Source organism: Microtus pennsylvanicus, chromosome Y (genome assembly GCF_037038515.1).
Source record: "Microtus pennsylvanicus isolate mMicPen1 chromosome Y, mMicPen1.hap1, whole genome shotgun sequence".
Taxonomy (NCBI): domain Eukaryota; kingdom Metazoa; phylum Chordata; class Mammalia; order Rodentia; family Cricetidae; genus Microtus; species Microtus pennsylvanicus.
In genome coordinates, this window is record NC_134602.1 from 41,341,436 (window position 1) to 41,361,154 (window position 19,719).

A 19,719-nucleotide genomic window follows, 5' to 3' on the forward strand; every position below is an offset into this window, starting at 1 on the left:
GATTAAGAAGAGAGATAACCAAACTGATAACCACTTCCATATGAAAATTTAGTTTCCTCTAAGATAGTCTCACTGGTGAAGCAAACAACTCAAGTGTGGATTGTGTATTTCTCCATTCTCAGCCTTCCTCAGTTTACTTTAGTTCTTTGTGTATGAGCGAGGACTCATGGGCTTTCCCCTATGTTCTTTGGTATTTTCCTTGTTTAGCTCATATTTAGGGAGTTATTATGGTGAGACTTTGAGTATTCCTGGAAGAAGAAGAAGACTCGCAACAAATATGCTATTCCTCTGGCTCCTTTTCTACAATTGTCCTTAGCCTTAGGTTTGAAGTAGTGTTGTAAATGTATTTTTGGGAACTGTCTTTACATCTCTGCATTTTGACTTGTAATTTTCTATAGTGGTCTCCATCGTTTGCAAACATAAATTTCCTTGTTGGGGCTGGGAACTGCACAGTTTTAAAGATTTTATTTTTCTATATAAATACTGTTCCATGGTATATAATGTACCACAGTTGTTCTCCTTTAATCAGTTGCAAGGCACTCATGTGTTTCCATTTTCTAGTTGTGAATAGAGCGGCAGTAACAGGGCTGAGCAAGCATTTGTTACTTCCTTTGGGCATATACCAAGGAATGGTAAATCTGGGTCATATAGTAGATTTATTTCTAACTTTTTGAGAATTTACGACAGTGATTTCCAGAGAGGCTGGACCAGTTTGTGGCTCCACAAACTGTAAATGAGTGGAATATATTTTGTATTTGCCAACTAATACTGGGAATCTTCTTCTACATTGGTGTATGGTAGATATATTTGATTATATTCCATTGAAGAAAATGATTTTTTTTCTTTGTCAGTGTTAAGAATATTTCCTAATGCCAGCTCTCTGCCAATGCAAAAATCCCAATCAAGCCAAAGTAAAGGATAACCAGGTTTAATGGGATTTCTGCTCTCTCAGGTGTCCCTAGAGGAACTGGGAAGCCACCAGTTCAACCATGGGAGTCGCGGGGGAGAGGGGTGACACCACAGAGGGACTCTCTATGGAGCAGTTTAAATAGACTGGGAGGTTTGGTGGGTTGCCTTCACACTCCTCTGGGGATGGGCAAAGGCTTGGCAAGCAATCTTGACCCTCCTCAGGGGAGGGGTCAAGGTTTTGGCAGGCTGCCTTGACACTCCTCCAGGGAGGGTTCAAGGTTTGGCAGGCAACTTAAAGTCAACTGACATCCATTCCAAATAGCATCTTGGTTTTAGGTGTTGGATTCCAGCTGGCTTGAATTTGTGCAGGTCTTGTACATGCTGCCACACTCTGAGAGTTTCTATCTGGGCCAGTTAAAGTATATCTGCAAAACAGTGCTTCATTGGAGTTGTTTATCACCTTTGGCTCAGAATTTTTCTGCATTGTCCAATGGTGGATGTCATTGTTAATTCCCATCTACTGCAAAAAGAATCTCCTTTAACCAGGGTTGATCAAGACACTGACCTATGAATATACCAGTTATAGTAGTCATCTTATTAATAAGTTCCCTCTAGCACAATAATGTTAGTTTTTTTTTTATCTAGTCTATCTAGTCTCATGTTCATGTCCATTTGAGCTGGGTTCAGGTCTGAGTACCTACATGGTGGCTTTTAGTATCTATAGCTCTTGCACGGTAAGTGCGAGATGATGTTCTCTTCTGGACTCCTGAATACCAAGTGCAGATGCAGTGCCCTTTAGTACATGTAGGCAAAGCATACACATAAAATTAAATCTAAAAATTTTGTTTTATGTTAAATAAAAGTATAACAATCCAACATAAAGTATCAGGAATTTATGAATTGCATTTTGTCCTTTTTTTTTTTACAGATAGCACAACTATAGAAAAATTGAGAGCTGTGTGTTCAAAACATTCGAATCTTAGAGAAAACCAACTTGGTCAGTCTCTTGACTCGCTTTTCTTTGGTTCTTCTGCCTCCCAAGTTCTATACTTAACAGAGGTTTGTTTTTCTTTGCGAAAAAATATTTTGTAGACTATTATGAAATTAAGAGGACACCTAAGATTGTAAAGCAACATTTTAATCAAGTGCAAATGTGAGAAGAAATAAATGTAACTAAATTTTTAAAAATATATAACTTGTAATACTTTTTCCTCCCTTCCTGTAGGTAATTTATACCTTGTTAATGCCTGCTGGTGCCGCTCTTGCTGAGATTTCCTTGGATTTTCAGTTTCACTTCTTGAAAAGTGGTGGCTTACACCTTGTACTGAGAATGCTGATAGAAAATAACTTCTTGCCAAATACAGATGTTGAAACTCGTAGAGATGCTTACTTCAGTGCCCTTAAAATAGCCAAACTATTGTTAACTACAGTTGGCTATGGCCATGTCCAGGCTATAGCAGAAGCTTGCCAGCCTGTTGCAGATGGTACAGATCCTAAAACACCGGTAATATATTTTAACAAATAATATGTTACTTATCCTACATCTTTAATTCTTGAAGATAAATTCACTGACTAGGTATAATAAAGACTTTTGTCTATTTAGTTCTTAATACTAAAAGTCCAAATAGTAGTATGTCATATTTCTAGTTTCTCTGCTTCTCATTTTTTACTTATTTAAAGTTTCAAGTAACCCGAAACCTAACTTTTTAAACACATACCTCAATTAAGTCTAAAAATAAATCTTATTAAAAGACTGGAGAGGGAGGGCGAAAGGAGTGGGGGGAGGGGGAGAAGGGTGGGAGGAGGGGGAGAACGGTGGGAGGAGAGGGAGGGAAATGGGAGGCTGGGAGGAGGTGGAAACTTGGTTTTTTTTCTCATTTTCTCAATAAAAAATTTAAAAAAAAAGATTTAAATATAAAAACATTTTAGATCTGTTGTAAACGTTGAGCTGAAGTTAAAATTGAGCTCATGCACTTAAATTGTAAATTACTAATGCATTGATGATTAGAAATAAAGTAGATATCATTTTTAAACATGTTTAGAAATATCCCTATATATGTGAAAAATGTTAATCAGAAAAGTTTGAGCAATAAGTAGAAGTCTAATACTTGAAATTTTACTCTAATTTATTCCAACATAAAATGTCATTTTATTCAAAATAAGGCAAATAACATAACAGCTGTGATAGACTTCAGAATAATATTTCTGGGACAGTATTAGCAAAATTGTCCGAGCATTCATGAAATAATATTCTTACCAGTAATCACTGAAAATACTAATAGGTAACATGTTTATTCTTTCATGTGGATTTATATATTTTGAAACAGTTTCTCTTTAAAAAGTAAAACCAGTGTGAATTATACTTTCATATATACTAAACATTAATTAAGGCTTTTTCCGTTGTAAGGTTAAATTCTTTAATTTTGAAGTTCATATATATTTCTACCCAAATAAAATGTACCTTTTTTTTGTTTTTCATAATTTTAGCCACAGGATATTTAAAGATCCATAAAGGCAGTTCTGTGTATCTTTACAAGATACAATTTTATTATATCTTTTTCTTGTTGTATATTGAAAATTATACCACAGGCTGGTAAAGACGGCTCTGCAAGTACAGGTATTTTTTTTGCCAAAGCTTATAAGGACCCAAGTTCAGTCTCCTCAGAGATTGGGTGAAAAGAAACGACCTATGTTTCTGCTCTCCCAACATACACACATGCATACGTTGGTATAATTTAAAATAAATAATTATACAACAAAGACTGAGGAATTACCAACCTACAATCACACTGTCTGTGTTCTATTAGAGAGCTAAAAGCAATGACAGGTTTGTAATTATTTACTTATTGCCAAACCACTTACTTGGTTTGCAATAGACAGATGAATAGAAGATTATTGATAGATAAAAAAGTAAATAATTTTTTTCCCTAAATTTTAATTTTTAAGTAAAACATTTATGTACTTAGTTTCTTTTTGAGTTTCAAAACTAGGGGTTTTTTGGTTTGGTTTTGTTGTTGTTGTTGTTGTTCGGTAAGTTTTTGAGTGTCAGTCATCTTGTGTATCTCACTAAGACATTCAGACAACCTTGAATGGTTGGAAGTTCCTATTTTCTGATGCAGTAGAAATGAGCTAAGATTTTTCAATGAAATATGCTATACTTTAAAATCTGTACCAGATGGATTTTTAATACAACAGATCCTCATAGATAGGCTGAAGTATCAAAACTTTACTGTGTATGGAACTTTGTATATGTAAAATATTTTTAGCTTCTCTAGTTAAAGAATTTGTGAGTACTAGACTTTTGTATTTGTTTTGCCTACTTAATTAGTACAGTATGTACACACTCTAAATTTATTTAAGACAGTTATTAAAATATTCTTAGCACACATATCCATATGCCTGTAATGGCAGCTCTTGGGAACCTCAGGCAGGAAAATTACAAGTCCAAACTCACCTTGGGCTATATCAGGAATTCAAGGCCAGCCTGGGACAAACAGCCAGACCCTGTCTGTAAAATAACAGCAAAAAAAAAGCAATATGACTTTTAGAAAAATTTTACAGTGAAAGTAATATTTATAGAGCGTTAGACTTTGAGAAATTTTGTTTCTTAGTAGTTATGATTACAAGAGTACACGTAGTCATGAATATAAGAAATGTTATAAACAAAGTTAATTATCACAATAGGTAAAAGTATAAGATTTCAGGAATCAAAGGATTTTTACAGTGTGTATGTGTAACACATGTATATTCATGTTTATATGTATATATGTGGGTATTCATGTGGAAACTAGAGGTTGACATTCGGTGTTTTTGTTGACAACTCCACCTTAAGTAGAGGTCAGATCTGCCACTTGAACTCAGCAATCGCCATTTAGCCAGTCTGTATAACTGGCTTTCTGGGGATTTTCTGTATGCTTTTTGTGTAGACTAGGCTACCACGTCATCCAGGATTTATGTAGGTCCTGGGTATCTATAGACACTATTATTTTTCGGCAAGCACATTACATTGAACCATGTTTTTGACCCTGAAGGACTTTATCTGCTAACCTTCAGCCTTCTCTAAATAGGCATAACCATCTGTTGAAAACTGAAGGCCTGGGAGAAGAGGCAGCCCAGAGATGTGTCAAATGTTAGTTCAGAGTTGTACTTTTTAAACCTTGCCATGGTAATTAAGCTGAAATGTAGGCACAATATATTTGTTTTATCTAAAATTGAAATTTATAGAGGTTTTTATTAAAATGACAGGCAACTTAGAAAGGAAATGCATAATATTGACAGACTTAAATGCTTTTATTTAAGTAACCTTAAATTCTAGCAAATAGAATTCTTAAGAAGTGGTGATAGTTGAATACTTGATTTGGGAATATTACATACAAATTTTTGAATTTTTTTCTCCCAGATTAACCAGGTTACTCATGATCAAGCTGTGGTGCTGCAAAATGCCCTTCAGAGCATTCCTAATCCTTCTTCTGGATGCATGCTTAGAAATGTATCAATCCGTCTTGCTCAACAAATACCTGATGTGGTTAGTATCAAACTTTAAAATTGCTAGGATTGAGGAGGGCCTTATACTCATGAATGAATAAAACTTAAACAACTTCAAAGTGTTCTGAAATATAACATTTTTACCTCTGTCTTGTTTTTTTATCTGAAATTTCATATTCATAATTTTATCGATTAATTTTGTAAAATTTTAAGTAAAGCATCTTGAGATCCCATTTACTTGTTTTTGTTTTCTGAGTCAGGGTTTCTCTGTGTGGTCCAGGCTGACCTCAAAAATCACAGCAGTCCAGCTGCCTCTGCATCCCGAATACTGGGATTAAAGCCATGTACCACCACTGCCTGGCTGAGATATAGTTTGTAATTCATGAAATAAAGTTTTAGTGGTTATCTAAGTTTCTGATATCATCAAAAAAACTTAACATTTCTGTTATTCCCAAGTTTCTTTTGTGATATTTCTGTAATCATGTGTACTCATAGCATTGTAATCATCTTAAACTTAAATAGCTGGATAATTTAGTTTTAGAATATTGAATTTTTATTTTTTTAACTCTTATAAGGAAAACATTTAATTGGGGAGGCTCACTTATAGTTTCAAAAGTTCAGTTCATTATCATTATGGGGAACATGGAAGCATGCATGCAGGCATAGTGCTGACTGTATCTTGATATGCAGGCCATTGGAAGACCACTGAAACACTGGGCTACTGTCTCGAGCATAGGATGCCTCAGAGCCCACATCCACAGTGACACACTTCCTTCAAAAAGGTCATATGCACTCCAACAAAGCCATACTTCCTAACAGTACTACTTCCTTTGAAATTATGGGGGCCAATTACATTCAGACTACCACATTCCACTCCTGGCCCTCATAAGCTTGTAACAATATCATAATGCAAAATTGATTTAGTTCAGTTTCAAAAGTCCCCATTATATGGAGGGAGTCCCTTGTTTGTTTGGGCCGCCCAGCTAGCTTATACCTGAAATAACCACACAGAAACTGTATTAGTTAAAACACTGCTTGACCATTAGCTCTAACTTCTAATTGGCTAACTCTTTTTTTTATGGTTTTTAAATTTATTTATTTAACATTTCCACCTCCTATCCTCCCTTCCCCCTCCGACTCCTCCCTCACCCCCTCCTCCTCACTCTCCAGTCCTAAGAGAGGTCAGGGTGTCCTGCCTTGTGGGAAATCCAAGCCCCCCCCCCAATCCAGGTATAGTAAGGTGTGCATCCAAACAGACTAGGGTCCCAAAAAGCCAGTAGATGCTGTAGAATCAAAATCCAGTGTCATTATCATTGGCTTCTCAGTCTACCCTCGTTGTCAGCACATTCAGAGAGTCCAGTTTGATCACATGCTCGTTCAGAACTCTTACATATTAGTTTAACCCATCTCTATTAATCTGTGTATCGCCAAGTGGCAGTGGCTTAATCGAGATTCTAACCGGCGTCAATCTCAGGCAGAGGATCCATGGCTTCTCTGACTCTACCTTCTTCCTCCCAGGATTCAGTTCTGTGTTCTCTGCCTACCTATGTCCTGCCCTATCAACCAGGCCAAGCCCGTTTCTTTATTCATTAACCAGTGAAAGCTACACACAAACAGAAGGAACTCCTACACCACCCCATATTCTATCACAGTCTCAACAAGGTTTTAAAGTTCCAAAGTTCAAAGTCTCTTCTGAGATTCATGCAGTCTCTTAACAGTAATCACAAAATGAAAATCAAAATGCAGATCACAGCTGGGTGGCGGTGGCTTACACCTTTAATCTCAGTACTCAGGAGGCAGAGGCAGGATGATCTCTGAGTTCTAGGCCAGCCTGGTTTACAAGAGCTAGCTCCAGGACAGGCACCAAACCTACAGAGAAACCTTGTCTTGAAATCCCCCCCCCAAAAAAAGGCAGATCACATCTTTCCAACATAAAATGGCACAGGATATACATTACCATTCCAAACATAGGGAGGAGAGCATAGTAAGTAAATACTTGGCCAAAGCATGGCCAAAAACCAGCCAGGCCAACTCCTAACTTGGCATCTCCATGTTTGTGGTCAAATGATCTTCAGATCTCCAACTCTTTCTCAGCTTTGTTGACTACAACACACACTTTCTCTTGGGCTTGTTTCACTCCCTATTAGCAGCCTTACTCAACAGGTATTCCACAGCTCTGGCATTTCTAACACATTGGGTCCTCCACGGCAACTCAGGCTTCAACTTCACAGCTGCACAAAATGGCCTTTCTGGGCCTCCCTCCATTCAGGGACATAACCTAGACACATGCCTGGCCTCAGCAGCTTTCTTTAAGTACAGACATAAATTCTGTAATCCATTTCTTCCATCCTTAAATCTAAAGCCAGACCCCATGTTGCCAAGGCTGCCAAATTCTGCTGCTTGCTAGGTCTGGAACATGGCCCTCTCATTCAATTACATCTTCACCGCCTTTTGTCCTTCACTGTCTAAACTTGGCTGTACTGAAACTGGATCTTTAGACCTGGTTGGCTTCTAACTCAGAGATCTTCCCTCAAGTATTGAAGTTTTAAAACTAGGAATTTCAAATATAAGTAATATGTTTGCATCATTCACCTTTTTTCTACTTTCTTTAATTCCTATTATGTCTCTTCCTCATGCCTTCTCAAATTCATGGGTTCTTAGTCTTTAAGTGTGTGTGTGTGTGTGTGTGTGTGTGTGTGTGTGTGTGTGTGTGTGTGTGTGTGTGTGTGTTGATACAGTACAACTTGCTGGAATTATTTTTGCCAATTTTTTGGTTAACCTAATGACACTCGTTCATGCAAAATACTGGCTTGCCCCACTCAGAAACTATTATCGCCTGTAGCGTGTTTGCAAGGGATTAAGTCTGTAAGAACTGTCCTCATCCACATTGGCATGTGAATTGGTGTTGTCTTTTTTTTCTTTGTCGGCTGTTGTTGAGATCTCTTGGGAGGAGCTTCTTTGTCATCCATAAAAGTCTATCTCACAATAGACACCCCCATTTATTTTTTCTGGCACTAAGAATTCTTTAGATTACCTCATTTTTAATTTCTCCTGAGCCTTAGGTACAAGGATCATATTATAAATGTATCAGTTGGGGTTGACCACACTACTATCACCATTAATGTAGCCCATCATGTATTTTTATGTTTTTGAAGCTCATTTCTGTTTTGACAATGGAAAAGATTTTTTTATTCTGGTTATTTCACTTTATTGTTATGGTTAATATACTTAGTACTCATTGTTTTGCAGGCCTCAAGATATATACCTGACATACATGCTATTAGAGCTATACAAAGAATTGCCTGGGCATCAGGATGTGGATCATTAGAGCTAATATTTAGTCTAAATGAAGATATCACAAAAACTTATGAAATGGTAAGAATTAGAACAAAAACAACAGTCCTTTTAAGAAATACTACATAGCCAGGCTTTGGAGGCACACACCTTTAATCCCATCCCAGGCAGGTGGTTCTGTGCGTTCGAGGCCAGCTTGGTCAACAAGAATGCTGCATAATTTTCACTTTAGTTAAATCTCTGTTATATATATTATATTTGAAAACCAAGTCACTTGTTTATTTTATTTTTCCTTTTTTGTTGTTGTTGTTTGTTTGTTTTTTGTTTTTCAAGACAGGATTTCTCTGTAGCTTTTGGAGCCTGTCCTGGAACTATATCTTGTATACCAGGCTGGTCTCACAACTCACAGAGATCTGCCTGCCTCTGCCTCCTGAGTGCTGGATTTAAGGCGTGCACCACCACAGCCCTGCCTATTGTTTATTTAGGCTATTATGTGAGGTTTTTATTGTCATATAGCATTTAAATATTGTCTTAATTGTTTCTATCATTATTTACATGTTATCTCTAGGCCTGTTATCAACAAATTAGCCTCTTGGTAAATAAATTGTGTGTTTCTGGAAATTGTTTTGCTCTGGTTGTAATTACCTGCCCAATTGGTACTTCTGATAATTTTTAATAAATGTTATTTTCAAATAAATTTATTTTTGTATTGAATACATTTTGGTGGTTAGTAGCAAATAAAACCTTTTTGCTGTTTATCTTAGGTTTCAGAACTCTTTATGGTCTCCTCAATATTTTTTTTAGTGAAAACGGCATTCTGGGTAGGCTGTACAACCCTCTTTAGTGTTCTAATTTTCTGAAAAGAGTTATGATTGACACAAAAGTACATCACTTCATTTTTTGGAAAAAAGAAATTGAATAAATGGATATCACTGATTATGCTTAATTTCATTTAATAGAGCAACACATTAAATATACCAACACTTCAGTAGATACAAGTGAGAAGTAAAAGCTTGTATGTTATACATAGAGAACCAAACTAAAACTTTGATTACGTTTTTATAAATGGACCTTATTAATTTGCTCATGACTAAAATTTTACAGACCACCAGTACAATTAGTAACCTAGAAGTGGAGGATGAACAGCTTTGCTGTGAAGCTTTGGAAGTGATGACATTATGTTTTGCTTTAATTCCAACGGCTTTGGATTCACTTACTAAAGAAAAGTCCTGGCAATCATTTGTCATTGACCTACTATTGTACTGCCCTAGCAAGTAAGTATTCTTAAACTTAATTTAAAGAAAGAGTGATACTATTTAAAATACATTTTGAGGACATATTAAAGGGGTCAGTGATTTTTCATTTTACTTTTTAATTTTTGAGATTGTATTAATTTCATCATTTCTTCAGTTCTTTTCCTTTCCAACCTCCTGTGTACCATTCCTTTTTGTCTTTCAAATTCATGGCCTCATTTGGTGAATTTATATTCCTAAATATAACCTCCTCAGTCTGTATCATTTTTATTCATTTATATATTTTCTGGGCTAATCAGAAAGACTATTCACTCAGCATTTTTTAGTTACTTGTATTTCTTTTTATATGATATATTGTGGGCTTTACTCAGTCAACTTGATATGTCTGTTGTTCTTACTCAACTCATTTGTAGGCAGTCATTGTGTTGAGCATAGCTTCTTATATTACTGGGAGGGAGAAACAGTCTCATAGTAGACTCCCTGATTCATCTGGTGTTTAAAAATCTTTTTGCCCCCTCTTCTGCAGTGTTCTCTGAGGTTATTCAGGAATAGTCTTGTTGATTTATCCACAAAACCATTTTTGCTTTTAAGTACAAAAAGCTAGAAACTGATATATGTTCTTCCTTTGCGAAACCTGTCATTGTCAGTAGATTATTTTCATGTTTTTTTTTGTTAAAAGCACATAATTGTGTATGTAAATATTAGCGTATTAGTCTCTTAAGTTGACAGTGAAGACTTTTAAGTTTTTTTCAATGTTGTGTCTTAAGAACTACAAGCAAAATCTTATCATTAAAAAATCATTTAAATAGCCGTGCGGTGGTTGCGCACGCCTTTAATTCCAGCGCTCAGGAGGCAGAGGCAGGAGGATCTCTTGAGTTCGAGGCCAGCCTGGACTACAAGAGCTAGTTCCAGGACAGGAACCAAAAGCTACGGACAAACCCTGTCTCAAAAAATTTAAAAAAAAATCTTTTATGTAATTTTTTAATGTGTCCTTAGGTTGTGATTACTAGTCGTAGTGAGAATTTTTGCATTTCTTTTTAAGGGATATTTGTTTACTGGTTTCGTTGTTGGGTCTTTATATAATTTAGAGTAAGTGTAGCCTCATAAAAAGAATTAGGCAGTATTTCTGTTTCAGACCAGTTTGAGGAAAATTGCTGTTAATTTTTCTTTCAATATCTACTAGAATCTTGCAGTGTAAATACCTTGTCATGGGTTGCTTCTGTATTTTTTTTTTCTCTTGAGAGACTTAATTAGAATTACAACCAGCATAAACAATATCAAGCAAGAAACGTGATGAATATTTTAATAATTATCCTATCCTAATGAGTTTAAGTCTTGTATAATAAATAACTTGCCAAGTCATGAGAAGAAAGTAACAACAACTAGTCTTCAACCCCAATGAAGACCCTAGAAGGGAAATAATATTGCTTGACTAAGCCTGAAGTGCAGTCAAGAAACTTTCAAAATGTGCAACAAATGACAGAGACAACTGGATACTTGGACAATCACCCAAAGTCTCATTTGCAACCTTGGAGCAACCAACTTAGGCTAAGGCCGAGTGTAACTGACAGACCATTTTCAGAGGCAGGAAAATTTTCAAACCCGTCTTACCCCATCTTGGCAAGATTTGACAGTCTATTTTCCTTTATCCTGCTTGTCCTGTCCAGACATTGTGCATTTTTTCAGTGGTTGATGCATGGGAAGATTCTTGCCCAAAGTCCAGTGTTTCCATGAAGAAACCAAGCTCCAAGTAGAGTGTCTTCACTGCTCATTTTTCTCTTGGGAATGGATCAGTGTTGCCAGGAACAGTCGTGTCTCACATCAACAGAACCCTAAGTTATTTAAATGACATATTGTACAGCTCTTTAAAGTGCTTGAAGACTACCTGTTTATGCAGAATACAATCTCTAAGTATCTAAATAACCTGATCAGTCTATCTATAAGTATGACCAACATAGATGACTATTGATCTATAATTCTTAATACCTATATAACTTAAAGTCTAAGAATTCATATTAGAATATTATACAATAAACAGTGGTGCAACAAATGAGAACAATGACCTCAAAATGACCTAAAATTGTATCAATATACAAAATGTCTTAAGCAGAGGTAGAAGCTTGCATGCATAAAATATTACAAAATAACTTTGCATAGGTATACAAATATTCTGGATGAAAATTGGGAACATATTCAATATAATTTAAGTTTGTACATGTTCTTTACAGTGACTGGGATTGATTGGACTATTTTTGGGTGAGGGCCTGGGAGAGGCGCCCTCCCCTCCCCGAAAGAGTTTCCTGATGGTATCAGGTTGCCTTGTCTGTCTTTTGTTGATCTGCATCCATTGGTCCAATGTCAGCCTTTGCCATACCTTCTATATATACCGGAAAGCTGAGTCCTCCAATTACTAGAGGAGATACTATTCCTAGGAATTTTTTACTTTCAGTTCCTTCTCAGATGTCCTATTCTACCACAATTAAAACATTTGGCATTAATTTATTAAGTACTCATCTACCATCTGGCTCTGTCACTCCTGTATGTACAGTTTTAGTTAATCTTTGGGAAATGTCACTAAAGGGTTCTCTCTGGCCCTGTTTGACTCTGATATATGATTCAAATTTTTTCCTAGTTCTTTTTTTTTTCTTGGAAAAAAATTTCTGCCTTCTTATATCCTCCCATTTCCCTCCCCTTCCTCCCACTCCACTCCCCCTCTCCCCACTCCTTTCCCCCTTCCTCTCCAGACCGAAGTGCAGTCAGGTGGAAAGTCCAAGGTCTTCCCCCTCCAACTAGGTCTAGGAAGGTAAGCATCCAAACTGGCTAGGCTCCCACAAAGCCACAACATGAAGTAGGATCAAAACCCAGTGCCATTGTCTTTGGCTTCTCATCAGTCCTCATTGTTCAGAGAGTCCGGTTTTATCCCATGCTTTTTCAGTCACAGTCCAGCTGGCCTTGGTGAGCTCCCAATAGATCAGCCTCACTGTCACAGTGGGTGGGTGCACCCCTCCCGGTCCTAACTTCCTCGCTCATGTTCTCCCTCCATCTGCTCCTCTTTGGGACCTTGGGAGCTCAGTCCAGTGCTCAAGTGTGGTTCTCTGTCTCTACCTCCAACCATCAGCAGATGAAGGTTCTATGATGATATGCAAGATATTCGTCAGTATTGCTCTAGGATAGGGTCATTTCAGGTTCCCTATCCTAAGCTGCCCAAGGAACTAACTGGGGACATTTCCCTGGGCACCTGGGAGCCCCTCTAGGTTCAGGTCTCTTGCCCACCCTAAGCGGGATCCCTTAATTAAGATATATGCTTCCCTGCTCCCATATCCATCCTTCCTTAATCTCAACCATCCCAATTCCCCAAGTTCCCCCCATCCTCCCCTTCTCACATTTCTCTCCCCCATCGCCGCTTACCCCTATCCCACCCCACCCTCAAGATCCCAATTTTTGCTTAGCAATCTTGTCTACTTCCCATATCCAGGAGGAAAACTATATGTTTTTCTTTGGGTTCACCTTCTTATTTACCTTATTTAGGATCACAAAGTATAGACTCAATGTCGTTTATTTATACCTAGAAACCAATTTTGAGTAAGTACATCCCATATTCATCTTTTTGGGTCTGGACACCTCACTCAGGATAGTGTTTTCTATTTCGATCCATTTGCATGCAAAATTTGAGAAGTCATTGTTTTTTGGCCACAGAGTAGTACTCTAATGTGTATATACTCCATACTTTCTTCAACCATTCTTCCATTAAAGTACATCTAGGTTGTACCCAGGTTCTGGCTATTACAAATAATGCTGCTATGAACATAGTTGAACAGATGCTTTTGTCATATGATAGGGCATCTCTTGGATATATTCCCGAGTGGTATAGCTCGTTCCTGGGTTAGGTGTATCCCGAATTTCCTGAGAAACCGCCCCACTGCTTTCCAAAGTGGTTGGACAAGTTTGCATTCCAACCAGCAATGGAAGAGTGTATCCCTTTCTCCACAACATCTCCAGCAAAGGCTATCATTGGTGTTTTTGATTTTAGCCATTCTGACAGGTGTAAGATGATATCTCAGAGTTGTTTTGATTTACGTTTCCCTGATCGCTAAGGAGGTTGAGCATGACCTTAGGTGTCTTTTGGCCATTTGAACTTCTTCTGTTGAGAATTCTCTGTTCAGTTCAGTGCCCCATTTTTTAATTGGGTTAATTAGAATTTTAAAGTCTAGTTTCTTGAGTTCTTTATATATTTTGGAGATCAGACCTTTGTCTGTTGCGGGTTGGTAAAGATCTTCTCCCAGTCAGTGGGTTGCCTTTTTGTCTTAGTGACAGTGTCCTTTGCTTTACAGAAGCTTCTCAGTTTCAATAGGTCCCATTTATTCAGTGTTGCCCTTAATGTCTATGCTGCTGAAGTTATTACATAGGAAGCGAGATCCTGTGCCCATATGTTGTAGGGTACCTCCCACTTTCTCTTCTATTAGGTTTAGTGTGTTCAGACTGATATTGAGGTTTTTGATGCATTTGGACTTGAGTTTTGTGCTTGGTGAAAGATAAGGGTCTATTTTCATTCTTCAACAGGTTGACATCCAGTTGTGCCAGCACCATTTGTTGAAGATGCATTCTTTCTTCCATTGTATACTTTTAGCTCCTTTATCGAAAATGAGGTGTTCATAGGTTTGTGGGTTAAAAACCGGGTCTTCTATATGATTTCATTGGTCGACTTCTCTGTTTTTATGAGAGTACCACGCTTTTTAATTACTGTACCACTGTAATAGAGTGTGAAAACTATTATCTATGTTAATGCCTCCAGAAGTTCCTTTATTGTATGAGATTGTTTTGGCTATCCTGGGTTTTTTGTATTTCCATGTAAAGTTGATTATTGTCCTCTCAAGATCTGTGAAGAATTTTGATGGGACCTTGATGGGGATTGCATTGAATCTATAAATTTCCTTCGATAGAATTGCCATTTTTACTATGTTGATCCTCCCAATCCAAGAGCACGGGAGGTCTTCTGGTATCTTCTTCAATTTCTTTCTTCAATGCCTTTAAAGTTCTTGTCAAATAGATCTTTCTGTTCCTTGGTTAGAGTTACCCCAAGATATTTTATGCTGTTTGTGGCTATCGTGAAAGATGAAGCTTCTCTGATTTCCCTCCTTGCTTCCACATCCTTTGTGTATAGGAGGACAACTGATTTTTTGGAGTTGATTTTTTATCCTGCCATATTACTAAAGGTGTTTATCAACTGTAGGAGTTCTTTGGTGGAGTTTTTGGGGACGCTTATGTACACTATCATATCATCTGCAAATAACGCAAGTTTAACTCTTTCCTTTCCAATTCGAATCTCCTTGGTCCCCTTATGTTGTCTTATTGCTATTGCTAAAACTTCAGGCACTATATTGAAGAGGTATGGAGAGAGTGGTCAGCTGTGTCGTGTTCCTGATTTTAGGGGGATGGCTTTGAGTTTCTCTCCATTTAGTTTGATGTTAGCTGTCGGTTTGCTGTAAATAGCTTTTATTATATTTAGGTATGACCCTTGTATCCCTAATCTCTCCAAGACTTTTATCATAAAGGGATGTTGAATTTTGTCAAAAGCTTTTTCAGCATCTAATGAAATGATCATATGATTTTTTTCTTTCAGTTTATTTATATGCTGGATTACATTGATAGATTTTCGTATGTTGAACCAGCCCTGCATCTCTGGGATGAAGCCTACTTGATCATAATGGATAATTTTTCTAATGTGTTCTTGGATACGGTTTGCCAGTATTTTGTTGAGGATTTTTGCGTCGATGTTCATGAGTGAGATTGGCCTGTAATTCTCTTTCTTGGTTGAGTCTTTGTGTGGTTTTGGTATGAGAGTGACTGTAGCTACATAAAAGGAATTTGGCAATGCCTCCTCTGTTTCTATATTGTGAAATACATTAAGGAGTATAGGTATTACGTCTTCTTGGATGTTCTGGTAGAATTCCGCATTGAAACCATCTGGTCCTGGGCTTTTTTTGGTAGGGAAGTTTTTGATGACAGCTTCTAATTCTTCGCGACTAACAGGTCTATTTAGATTGTTCACCTGGTCCTGGTTTAGCTTTGGTATATGGTATTTATCTAAAAACGTGTCCATTCCTTTTATATTTTCCAGTTTTGTGGCATACAGGCTTTTGTAGTAAGATCTAATGATACTTTGAATTTCCTCTGTGTCTGTGGTTATGTCCCCCTTTTCATTTATGATTTCACTAATTTGCATATTCTCTCTCTGCCATTTGATTAGTTTGGATAGGGGTTTATCAATTTTGTTGATTTTTTTTCTCCAGGAACCAGCTTTTTGTTTCATTGATTCTTTGGATTATTTTCTGTGTTTCTATTTTGTTGATTTCAGCCCTCAGTTTGATTATTTCAAGTCTTCTAGTCCTCCTAGGTGAGTCTGCTTCTTTTTTTCTAGAGCTTTCAGGTGGGCTGTTAAGTCTCCAATATGTGCTTTCTCTGTTTTCTTTAAGTGGGCACTTAGTGCTATGAACTTTCCTCTTAGGACTGCCTTCGTAGTGTCCCATAAGTTCGAGTATGTTGCTTCTTTATTTTCATTGAATTCAAGGAAGACTTTGATTTCTTTCTTTATTTCTTTCTTGATCCAGGTGTGGTTCAGAAGTTGACTGTTCAGTTTCCATGAGTTTATAGGCTTTCTGGGGGTCGCATTGTTGTTGAATTCTAACTTTAATCCATGGTGGTCTGATAAGACGCAGGAAGTTATGAATATTTTTTTGTAACTATATGGAAGTTTGCTTTCTTACCGAGTATGTGGTCAATTCTTGAGAAGGTTCCATGAGCTGCAGACAAGAAGGTTTATTCTTTCCTGTTTGGGTGGAATGTTCTATAGATGTCTGTTAAGTCCATTTGATTCATTACCTTCATTAATTCTCTTATTTCTCTGTTAGGTTTCTGTCTGATTGAACTGTCCATTGGTGAGAGAGGAGTGTTGAAGTCTCCTACTATTAGTGTGTGCCATTTGATGGCAGCCTACAGTTTTAGTAATGTTTCTTTTACGTGCGTGGGTGCATTTATGTTAGGGAGATAGATATTCAGGATTGAGACTTCATACTGATGAATTGTTCCTCTTATGAGTATAAAATGTCCCTCTCCATTTTTTTGATTGATTTTAGTTTGAAGTCAACTTTGTTAGAGATTAGTATGGCCACACCTGCTTGTTTCTTAGGTCCATTTGCTTGATCAGCCTTTTGCCAGCCCTTTACTCTGAGTAAGTGCCTGTCTTTTTGGTTGAGGTGTGTTTCTTGTAAACAGCAGAATGTTGGATCCTGTTTTCGTATCCAATCTTTTAGCCTGTGCCTTTTTATTGGTGAGTTGAGTCCATTGACATTAAGTGACATTAATGACTAGTGATTGTTAACTCCGGTCACTTTTTTGGTAGTAGAGTTTCTGTGTTTCCCTTCCTCGGGTTGTGTTGGTGAAGGGTCTCTAGATTTCTGAGTTATTGTGGAGTCCTTGGTTAGTGATTTTCCTTCTATTACTTTCTGTAAGGCTGGATTTGTGGCTACGTATTGTTTAAATTTGTTTTTATCCTGGAAAATTTTGTTTTCTCCATTTATAGTGAATGAAAGCTTGCCTGGCTATCGTAGTCTGGGCTTGCATCCATGGTCTCTTATTTTCTGCAGTACATATATCAAGGACCTTCTGGCTTTCATGGTTTCGTGTCAGGTGTGAGTCTGATAGGTTTACCTTTATAAGTAACTTGGCCTTTTTCCTTTGCAGCTCTTAATATTCTTTCTTTATTCTGTATGCTTTGTGTTTTTATTATTATATGGTGAGGGGATTTTTTTTATTTTGATACAGCCTATTTTGTGTTTTGTATGCTTCTTGAACCTTCATAGGAATATCTTTCTTTAGGTTGGGCATGTTTTATTCTATAATTTTATTAAATGTATTTTCTGGACCTTTGAGCTGCACTTCTTCTTTTTCTTCTACTCCTATTATTCTTACGTTTGGTCTTTTTATTGTGTCCCAGATTTCCTGAATGTTTTGTAATGAGAGTTTGTTGGATTTGCTGTTTTCTTTGATCAGTGTGTTTATTTTCTCCATGGTATCTTCAGAATCTGAGATTCTTTCTTCTATCTCTTGAATTCTGCTGGTTATGCTTGTTTCTGTAGTCTCTATTTATTTATCTAGATTTTTCATGTCCAGCTGGCCCTCTGTTTGTGTTTTCTTCTTTGCCTCCATGTCAGTTTTCAAGTCTTGAACTGTTTCCATTATCTGCTTGATTGTTTTTCCTTGGTTTCCTAGGGTATCATTCACTGATTTACTCAATTCTTCAAACTTTCTGTTATACTGCTCATCCATTTCTATAAAGGCATTTTTTACATGCTGTTTAAGGGCCTCTATCACTTTCATAAAGTCAGTTTTTTCTACTTCTTGATTAAGGCGTTCATGTCCTCCTGTTGTGAGGTCGCTGGGTTCTGGTGGTGTCATGTTGTTTTTCAGATTGTTGGGTGAATCCTTGCATTGGCGCCTGCCCATCTCTTCCTCCGAATGCTCCCCTATGGATCTTCTTTTACAGGATCAGGTCTCCTTGCCCAGTGATGTCACTCCCCACTGATGGCTTTACTGGTGCCTAGATCGGATCTCCGTGCTGCTTGGGTAGCTCGTACACAAAGGGCCTACCTCGCTTGCTGCAGGCAGGCTCTTGAGACAAAGGATCTACCGCCCTCCCTCTTATCCTCCCGCTTCAGATTTGTTTCTAGGGCCCTAACAGGCTGAGCTGGGAGATGTTATATGGCCATAGAGGGGAGGTAGGCAGAAGGCTGAGGGTTCTGGATGCAAGCTGGGTGGGATAGGAAGAGAGAGGAGGTATCGGGCAGTATATCCCCTGCAGGAAGACCAGGAAGTGTAGGAGGGATGAGGAACGTCTGAGTTCCCTGTCCCGGGCTGCTGCCGCAGGTCAGAAACTCACTCACCCCAATGATTGCTCTCCTGGTGCCCATATCGGATCTCCATCCGTGCTGCTTGGGTAGCTCGTACACAAAGGGCCCCCGTTGCTTGCTGCAGGCAGGCTATTGAGACAAAGGAACTACCACCCTCCCGGTTGCCCTCCCGCTTTGGATTCGGTCCCAGCGCCCGAACAGGCTGAGCTGGGAGATGTTATGTGGCCAAAGAGCTTTTTCCTAGTTTTTAAATCCTGTTCCAAGCATTTAAGGCTGCTTTGTGGCATAGGAACAAAATTTTTTCATCATAAAGAGCTTGAGCCTGTGGGTCAGCATAAGTGACCTCACCAAGAATTTGATCTTTGGAAGTCTCAAGTCCTTTTGCTTTTCCCTGCTGTTCTAAAATTTGAGCCTCTTCCCTAAAATAACATTTGAACATCATTTGAGGCCCGTCATCCAGGACTGCTGAAAATAACTGAAGCCAGTCATGGGGCATCTAATGCTGGAAGCCCATGTCTTTACCAGCTCCGTAACAAATGTGGAATGTAAGCTATAAGTTACTATGGCTTGCTTGATTTCTTTTAGATCATTCATTCCTATAGGTATCCGTCTTATCTTCTTTGGATGCTTTGGACCTTTAGAACTTGCAGGGTAGGAAGCTTAAATCCAGGGTAAGTCATGTCTGATGACTACTGGCAATGTTGCACCCTGTCCTTGTGTCTTCTTTCCCAGCTCATCAGCTCCAATAATTTCCTTAATTGTTTCAAATCTTTTTACTATTGTCTTTTGTAATGCCTGAATCCCTTGTCCTGTGTATATTTCTAGTCGTTTCATTGAGGCACCTAGCCTTGGTCCTCATTCTTCACATGTGA

General features: G+C 37.8%; 1 protein-coding gene across 1 annotated transcript in view; it reads left to right on the forward strand.

The window, feature by feature from the left end:
* Positions 1-19,719, forward strand: part of LOC142841992 (ubiquitin carboxyl-terminal hydrolase 9Y-like) — a 160,834-nt gene that overhangs the window by 82,351 nt on the left and 58,764 nt on the right. Inside the window, exons 21-25 of the mRNA XM_075958973.1 lie at positions 1,838-1,968; positions 2,135-2,413; positions 5,309-5,434; positions 8,644-8,769; positions 9,793-9,962. Coding sequence (XP_075815088.1) covers positions 1,838-1,968; positions 2,135-2,413; positions 5,309-5,434; positions 8,644-8,769; positions 9,793-9,962 — 832 coding nt within the window. The remainder of the gene's footprint in view (positions 1-1,837; positions 1,969-2,134; positions 2,414-5,308; positions 5,435-8,643; positions 8,770-9,792; positions 9,963-19,719) is intronic.